This window comes from Pseudorca crassidens, chromosome 6 (assembly GCF_039906515.1).
Source record: "Pseudorca crassidens isolate mPseCra1 chromosome 6, mPseCra1.hap1, whole genome shotgun sequence".
NCBI classification, from domain to species: domain Eukaryota; kingdom Metazoa; phylum Chordata; class Mammalia; order Artiodactyla; family Delphinidae; genus Pseudorca; species Pseudorca crassidens.
Window position 1 is genome coordinate 11,067,623 of NC_090301.1, and position 9,392 is coordinate 11,077,014.

The following is a 9,392-nucleotide window of genomic DNA, read 5'->3' on the forward strand; positions in this document are numbered from 1 at the left end:
GAATATCTGTCAAAGGATGAATAGGTGAAGAAAATATGGTGCATATATATGTTTACAATGAAATATCATTCGGCCATGAGAAAGAAGGACATCCTACCATTTGCTACTGCATGGATGAACCTGAATGACATGATGCTAAGTGAAATAAGCCAGACACAGAAGGACAAATACCATATGATCTCACTTATATGTGCAATCTAAACAACAACAAAGTTGAACTCACAGACGCAGAGAGTAGAACAGCAGTTACCAGGGACTGGGGAGGAGAAATGGGAAGACATTGGTCAAAGGGTACAAAGTTGCAGTTACACAGAATGAATAAGCCTAGAGATCTAACGTACAGGCATGATGACTACAGTTAATAATACTGTATTGAATGCCGGAAATATGCTGAAAGAATAGATGTCAGGTGCCCTCATCACACACACAAAAGATGGTAACTATGGAGATGTTAATTAACTTGACTGTAGTTATCATTTCACTATGTATATGTATATCAAATCATCCTGTTGTATTCCTTACATGTATACTTTTATTTTAAAACTTTTATCCCTTGATTATTAAAAATTAGAAATAAAGAACAGAAATAGACAGAGACTTACACATAGAAATAAAGAACCAGAGCACAGAGGATTTTAGGGCAGTGAAACTGCTCTGTGTGATCCCACAACAGTGGGTATATGTCATTATACATTTGCCAACCTGCAGAATGTACAAAACCAAGAGTCAACCCTAATGTAAACTATGAACTTTTCGTGATAATGATGTGTCGCTATCAATATCGGCTACAACTGTAACAGATGCAGGTTTGGTGGGGGACGCTGATGGTGAGGGAAGCTGTGTGCAGGGGCACAAGGCAGACGCTTTATAGGAAACCTCTGTACCTTCTGCTCAGTTTTGCTGTGAACCTAAAACTGCTCTAAAAAATAAAGTCTAATAAACTGTTTTAAATAAACAGAGAACCTTACCATGAGCCTGATTTATTAAGTGCAACGTTAGTCAATGGCAGTATATGTGCTCTGAGAACCTTCAATGAAAGAAAACACCACTTATTTTAAACTCAAACAAAATTTTTCAGTTCATTCATTTTAACTGCAAACCAATGAAGACACTCAAATGTGTCTTAATTATACATAATAAATGGACAATATCAAATATCTGAACAAATGAGAAAACTACATTGGACCTTCTATTATTAAGACTACTAACACATTTGGTGGTTACAACTAATTACAGAAACATAATAGGATCTGTGTTTTCCATCAATTTACCTTTAGATAGATTATGGCTATAAAATACCAAATAGCACTAATTTATATTTTCTTTCACATATTGCACATGGTTTTGTATATATGCATAAACAGTGTATATAGGAAATAAACTAAATATGTTTCAAATACAGATTTACAATGTATCATTACTTTTTGAATCTTAAAGCTCCTTCAGAGTCAGGATACGTTGTGTTATTTATCTTTCCATCCCTACATTGTCTAGCACATAGGGGACGCTTAATATTTATTGAATGAATATACTTAAATTGGATCGTCTGTTTATGGACAGAGTGATTGGCTAGACTGGGACGGTCCCAGTTATGTGTACTGCCAGAGTGTAACTATTAATAGTGTCCTCTTTCACTATCAAAAATGTTCCCTTTGGTGGATAAATTACAAGGTCATGCGTTATAGAGCTCATATTTGAAGTTTAATAGTGCCACCTACTGGACAAAGAACTATTACAAGAATAACCATCCTCTCGTGAATGGAACAGATGAATACAGATTGCTTGAATATTTTGCATCAGACAAAATAAGCTGAGTATTTAATAATAAGTCTACTTAAGTCATAACAAATAAAATCAGTGTAATATAAAGCAGTTCTAGAATAAATCATTAAATTTTGTTAAATAATAAAGAAAAAAATAAAAGCTGTTCTTGAATAAATGACTACATTTATTTTAATTTAGTCACCAAAATACTACAGGAAAATAAGCATATTTTCATTGAATTAAATTATGCAATCCATGTCAATAAATAATTTGCTAAAATATAGTTTAGTTCACATGGAAGCAGAAAATTTGAAATATTGATCCACCATGAAACATGTCTTAATATTACTCTAACTGGAAAAAATTTTAATTATTCAATAACTTAGATTATCCTTTAGATTTATCATTATAAAGAGAAGTTAAAGTTACTAGTACAAATCTTTATTGAACCTGTTAAGAAGTAAATTTTTGAATTTCATTCATTCATTCAACGAACATTTATTAAGACTTAGCAAAAATATGTGAGGAACTGAGGAAAAGAGAAAACACGATTTGTACTTTACCTCAGATTAATAGAACACCAATTAATTCATTGAAGTTCTACTTAGTATCTTTAAAACAGACATTACCTTAAAAAGATAGAATTTGTGGTTGCTGTACTGTCCGAGTTTATTTTGTAACCTCTGTATTAAAAGTTTGACCTGGTTTGCTCGTGAAGCTGTGATTAGAGGTTCTGCTTTCTGTATCTCTTGTACTAAGGCATTGACATCTGTACTGAAATTCACCAAGAACAAAAAAGTTATTTTTGTCTTTGTCAAAAATTGCATATACATTTATTACATAAAGGATTATATTAGCTTTATGACGCATAAGATTTATAAAATGTCAACAACACCATCATTTTTACCAAGAGATTTCTGGGGGAAAAAAAACACACAGAAATCACTGAAGAGCACTGTGTCACAGATGAAAGCTGCTTGGGTTCTCTCCAATGCCTTTCCATTAACTGAGATTTCTCCTGAGGAAGGTGTACAAAGATTCTCATTGCTTACCTAAGAAGGCCAAGTGCATACTGCTTCTGAACAAGAGCTCTTTTTATTTATTTTTTTCCTGTTTCTTTTTTCTTTTAAATGAACATATATTAAATGTGCCCACTCCTACTATACTTTGCACCTTACATATGTTCTGTCATTTAATCCTATAACAACCCTCTAATTTAATAGTTTTCACAACTATTTTAGTGATGAAGAAACTGAGGCTCAGAAAGGTTAGGTTTGCAATATTTTTAGGGAAAGAGAAAGTACCTAACCAAAAACAAACATTCAAAGAATTACTATTATTATTATTATTGGATTTCTTATGGGCTATAACATTATGTCCCTGAAAGAGAACTGGTGTGAAAAGTACAGGTTCAAGTTTTCCCCAGTATTCAAATAATCTACAGCAATCATGGTAAATTTTGCTAGTCCAGAATAATATTAATTCAAGACAAATATTAACGTCTGTATACCACAAAACATCCAAAATAGGGTCATTTTGCAAAACATGTCACAAATGCGTATCGAGAAAGGACTCGGGGCCCAGCTGCCGTGAGGGAGGTGGTGGTTGGCTGACAGCCTCCAGCTGCAGCTTCTTCAGGATCCATGTTAGTGTCTGAGCCCACGGCTTGCTCTTACCCACAGCCCTTGGCCGCTGGCTAGGCAAGGGGGCCGCACAAGAGCCTGGCCACTTCTGCCCCGTAAGGGGGTCCTCAAACCCGCAAGCTTTGTTCCGAGCTCCCCCACGGGCTGGAGAGACTCTTGTCAAACCTGCATCATCATCAAGGTTGATGTCTCCTCCTGCCCAGACGTGCCTCATCCTCTGATCTGTCCCAGGTGTCACTTCCCAGTAACCTTGTACCCACCTACTTCTGTTTCAGCATCTGCTTCCCAGAAATGTGAAATCTGATAAGCATCCTCCTTCTGTTCACAAATAAACACAGGCTGAGCTCCAGTTTTGTGCAAGGCACTGAGCTAGGAGACCATTCATTCAACCAACATTTATTACCTACCATAGGTTGAGTCCTGGGAGTGTCAGGTACGGTCCCAGCTCTCAAGAAACACAGTCTTTCAGAATAAAAGTGAATATTTGGAATGGAAATGAATCAGAGATGTTTCACAATGATGACTTTGAAAAACTCAGTTGTCAAAACAGTTATACTTACATAAGAATTAAAAAGACAATAATGCCTCTTGGAAAGGTTTCCAACAAATGTTATGAATCAAAACAGATTTCCAAACTAAAAGGTTTATTTTTTTTCTTTTTAAATATGGTTGGTTTGGGAAGAAGAAGAAGAAAGATTGATGATCCTTTTTCTACTTCCTCCTCATTCAGCAAGACATTCAAATAAAATTCAACAAAACAAACAGGAAATAATAAACCCCGGAACAATTTAATTAGTAATGCATTGTCTGTAGCTTACGCAGCTCATCCACACACCATCCTATGTCAGGGTCTCCCCATCACAATTTTGGATATGAAATACATATTGCATTATATAGCTAACTTACCTGGTATGGAGATCGAGCAGATCTATGGATTTGGTCTTTAGTTGTCCACTTTCTTCATATTCCAACATAATTCCTAAGAAATAAACAAATATTAAGTTATAAAACACTTATGATCACAGCCTATGCCAAAGTTAACCTACTTTGACATAATTTTTTCATTTTTGTTTTTCCATTTTTCTACATAAAACATATGCAGTGATGTCTGATTTCAAAACAAGATGGTGTAGACCCACTTTTCCTTGGTCTGTCCTCTAAATACACTTGAATTCAGCAGGCAATGCTAAAATAATTGAAAGTTGGATAGAAAAAGGTGGATGGATAGGGGCCTCAGGATTTGAGGAATGACAACACGGTGAGTTCCCTGGGTTTTCTTTTCATTTCACATGTATCCCAACAGTGGGGACCAAAAGGACTGGCAGCCCGAAACCACCGAAAAGCACAGATATCAAAACATCAAAAAACAACAAAAAAGCTTGCTTTCTGTGGCCAACGGACAAGGAAGAGAAGTCAGACAAAGTACTGATGAGGAACCCTGAACTGCTCCACCACGGGGGCCCCTGCAGGCAGTCCCACCCACCAGTGGAAGCCCTGGGCTGTCCCAGTCCCCACTGCAAAGCTCGGCCCCAGTGCAATCTCATCTGCCTGCAACAGCTGGAGCAGCAAAGCCACAGACCTTCACATATCCCTGCTCCTCAGCTGCTGTCTGAGGGGGCCATCTGATCTGCCTACAGCAGCATCAGCGAAGTCCCAGGACCTCCCAGACCCCATTCCACAGCAAAGCACCAAAGCAGCGTCTCCCTGCCTTTCAACCAGTGGCACAACCAGGCCCAGGGGCTTGTCCTCCACCCCCCGAAGGTCACACAGTGAGAACAGGCACACTGGGGACATACCTTCTGCCCCTGCAGGTGGCACCAGAGAAGACTGAGCAGGAGTCTTGCTAAGACAAAGCAAAGCAGGAGTCTTACACCAGAAAAACAAATTAGACCAGAATAACATGGCAAAAGCTCAGAAAACTAAAGTATCACTGTAATTAAAGCCCACAGAAGCAGACCAGAACCTATGTACTAAACCTAAACATGGTGACGGCATGCGAAAATAGATGTAGGTGGGATCAAGAGTCTCCAGGATACAATAAACAGTCACTCAGGGCTTCCCTGGTGGCGCAGTGGTTGAGAGTCCGCCTGCCGATGCAGGGGACGCGGGTTCGTGCCCCGGTCCGGGAAGATCCCACATGCTGCGGAGCGGCTGGGCCCGTGAGCCATGGCCGCTGAGCCTGCGCGTCCGGAGCCTGTGCTCCGCAACGGGAGAGGCCACAACAGTGAGAGGCCCGCGTACCGCAAAAAAAAAAAAAAAAAAAGTCACTCTTCACAATAAGAACCAGAGAAAGACAATCAATAAATGCCAATATGGAGATGAATCAGATACTGGAACTAATGACAAGGATTTCAAAGGAGGTATCATAAAAATGCTTCAGGGGCTTCCCTGGCTTTCCAGTGGTTAAGACTCCACACTTCCAATGCAGCGGGCGCGGGTTCAATCCCTGGTCAGGGAACTAAGATCCCACAAGCCACACGGCACGGCCAGAAAAAAAAAAAAAAAAAAAAAATGCTTCAACAGTCGTTTACAGATTCACTTGAAACAAATAAATGAAAAATCTCAGAAAATAAATAGAAGTTATTGAAATAAATCAAATGGGAATTATGGTATTATGAAAAATACAGTAACCAAAATGGAAAACATGCTGAATAGGCTCAGTAGTAGAGCAGAGATGACAAAGCAGAGAATCAGTGAACTTGAAGACTAATCAACAGAATATATTCAAGCTGAACAACAGAGAGATAACAGACTGAAAAAAATGTGAACAGAGCCTCTATCATACCACCTCTATGGATATGGACCAGCGGACTTGAAATGTTTTGGCCTCAGGACTAATTTACACGTTTTTAATTATTGGGAATTGGGGGTTTTCTAATACTTTCCACATTAGAATTGAAATTTTAAAAACATATTTACTAAATTGTTGTAAAATAGCAATAATAAATTCATAGCATGTTAATATAAATAGCATATTTTATTGAAATAACTTACTCCCCTCACCCAAAAAAATGTAAGAAAAGTAGCATTGTTTTACACTTTTGCAGATCTCTTTAATATCTAGCTTAACTAAAGACGGCTGGATTCTCATCTCTGCTTCTGCATTTAAGCTGTTGCTATAGGTTGTTTTAGATATAATATAAGAAAAAATCTGGGTCATACACAGATACGTAGTTGGAAAATGGAGGAATATTTTAATCAGTTTTTTGTGTAATTTTGGATATTCTTCTTCGATACTACTTTAAAACTCAACAAATGGTAGTTTTTATAAAGACTGGTTGCAATTCCGAGTCTGAAACCACATCAATGAACTCTTCAGACCCGGTTACATTAAAACCCATTGGTCTATCTCACACTTTCAATTTCTTTTACCACGTGTGATTTACAACATCATGCGTCAGATATTTGAAAAATGTTAGTTTACTGAGTTCTAAATGTGCGCATATTTCATCATACAATATCCAAAAAATCACATTTGTTAATACCAATATCTATCATCAGAAAACTCTTTTACTGTTGGTAAGCTGTTAAGCTTATGATTTAGATACAAATTTCCTGGTGTTCTAATTCTCGCTCTGAAAGCTCAAATTTTATCACTGGCAAGAAATATTGACAGTTTTGCTTGAAAATTTCAGACTCACTTTGTTCATTTTCAAGAAAATGTCTGCCATACATACAAGTCTGAAAACCATGTTTATTTCTGTCTTTCACGTAAAAACGGTGTTCCATGAAAAAAATGGCTAGTTCATCTTGCAGCTCAAACACGTGCACAAGCACATTCCTCAAGATAAGGATCGTACATCACTTTGCAGCAGAAGCACCTCAGGAGAACTTTCTACTTCATCACCCAGAAAACACGTACCCACATGTCAGTATTTCACTACGTTAAGAAGTGTTATTGCTTCACCAAGGACATTCTTAAGTAAAACTAAGGGCTTCTGGGTGTTTGTGTGTTTCTCTGTTTCTCCTATTGCAAGTGTGTCAGTGAGGAATACAATGGCCATTGTTAGAGTTCGGTGCCACTGCTTGATTTGTAGTCAGGCACCAGCAGTTTCACCTGCCATTGCTTTTGCACCACTAGGGCAAATATCTACACCGTGAAAAAAAGAAAATGATATCTTAGTGTTATTACAAAAAGAGATTTGACATTGAGACCCCCAATGAAAGGATCTGAGGGCCCCAAGAGTCCCCTTACACTTTGAGAATCACTGCAACAGACTATAATTTGACGTAATAGACATGATTCCAGCAGCATTTCGGATCAAGAGAGAACAGGAAACTGTCAAAACACTGTATTTAGGGGCTTCCCTGGTGGCGCAGTGGTTGAGAGTTCACTTGCCGAAGTAAAGGACGCGGGTTCGTGCCCCGGTCCGGGAAGATCCCACATGCCGCGGAGCGGCTGGGCCCGTGAGCCATGGCCCCTGAGCCTGCGCGTCTGGAGCCTGTGCTCCGCAACGGGAGAGGCCACAACAGTGAGAGGCCCGCGTACCGCAAAGTCCCATGACAAGGAGCACAAAGTGTGTACAGAGTAGACCTTGAGTAAATGTGCTGATTGATTGATACGTACAGTCTGGAATTCAGTCACTAAGGTAATATGCTTATTAAGTATGCATTTTTCTTTTTATACTCAACACACCTTGACTTAGTCATTCTGGTGCGTTTAAAATAAAAATCAATGTGGTCCTTGTCGGTGTCTTCCCTTCCAGAAACCAATATTCCACCACATCACTAATCACCTCCTATCCCTCCCCGTTCACTTCATTCCTAAGTAACCAGAAAGCATTATGACTCAGCAATTTAAAAGTTTAAAGACTTCCTGAGGGCTTCCCGGGTGGCGCAGTGGTTGAGTCCGCCTGCCAAAGCAGGGGACGCGGGTTCGTGCCCCCGTCCAGGAGGAACCCACATGCCGCGGAGCGGCTGGGCCCGTGAGCCGCGGAGTGGCTGGGCCCGTGCGTCCGGAGCTTGTGCTCCGCAACGGGAGAGGCCACGGCAGTGAGAGGCCCGCGTACCGCAAAAAAAAAAAAAAAAAAAAGAAGAAGAAATCAATGTGGTCCTTGTCGGTGTCTTCCCTTCCAGAAACCAATATTCCACCACTAATCACCTCCTATCCCTCCCCGTTCACTTCATTCCTAAGTAACCAGAAAGCATTATGACTCAGCAATTTAAAAGTTTAAAGACTTCCTGAGAGCTTCCCGGGTGGCGCAGTGGTTGAGAGTCCGCCTGCCAAAGCAGGGGACGCGGGTTCGTGCCCCCGTCCGGGAGGAACCCACATACCTCGGAGCGGCTGGGCCCGTAAGCCGCGGAGTGGCTGGGCCCGTGAGCCATGGCCGCTGGGCCTGCGCGTCCGGAGCCTGTGCTCCGCAACGGGAGAGGCCACGCCGGTGAGAGGCCCAAGTACCGCAAAAAAAAAACAAACAAACAAAAAAAAAAAAACTGAAAGAGTCTTTTTAAAACTTTTGAGGAACAGAGTCCAGCATCCGAAGCAGTGAGGGGCCCAAGTTAGGAAGCACCAGGCTTCCCGTCCCACAGGGATCACTCGTTCTGGACCCCACCTCTCGGGTTCCCGCACCCTCCTCTGCCCCAGACCCTCCTAGTGCAGGTTCTCACAAGAGGGCAGAGCGGGGCCCGGCCTGTACCTGGCGGGTAATACCGGAGCAGGAGGCCCTTGAGCTTCATTCTCTCGCCGGGGAACCACCAGCCGACTGACTTGGTCGTCATGGAAACGGCCAAACAGCGGAAGGCGCCGGCGCGCATGCGCGCGCGCCGCAGAAAGCTCCCGGGACTCGGGGCCTAGAGCCCAAGATCTTGGGGTGCATCCTGAAGTTCAGGCGTCCCGGGGCTGGCGGGGGGGAGGGGGTCCGGGATATGCTCGGGCGCAGAGCGCGCCCTGCCCTCCCCCCCACCTACATCTGCCTCGGGGTTCCCGAGGGCGGGCGCCGGGTTCCGGGAGCCGCTCAAGGAGTGCGCTCCTGCCCGCGCCGCGGC

The 9,392-nt window shown here is 41.5% G+C and overlaps 1 protein-coding gene across 8 annotated transcripts in view; it reads right to left on the reverse strand.

The window, feature by feature from the left end:
* Window positions 1–9,161, reverse strand: part of DAW1 (dynein assembly factor with WD repeats 1) — a 31,108-nt gene extending 21,947 nt beyond the window's left edge. For 7 of the 8 annotated variants that reach the window (XR_010944193.1, XR_010944192.1, XM_067740324.1 and 4 more), the window contains exons 1-4: window positions 9,044–9,160; window positions 4,314–4,386; window positions 2,394–2,538; window positions 969–1,027 (exon numbers count right to left, since the gene is read on the reverse strand). Coding sequence is in view for 6 of the 8 variants with exons in the window: in XM_067740324.1 (XP_067596425.1) it covers window positions 969–1,027; window positions 2,394–2,538; window positions 4,314–4,386; window positions 9,044–9,125 (359 nt within the window). In the remaining 2 variants the exon portion in view is untranslated. Of the gene's footprint in view, window positions 1–968; window positions 1,028–2,393; window positions 2,539–4,313; window positions 4,387–9,043 lie in introns of all 8 variants that reach the window. The other variant, XM_067740323.1, reaches the window with a different exon arrangement.
* Between the last annotated feature and the right edge of the window lie 231 nt (window positions 9,162–9,392).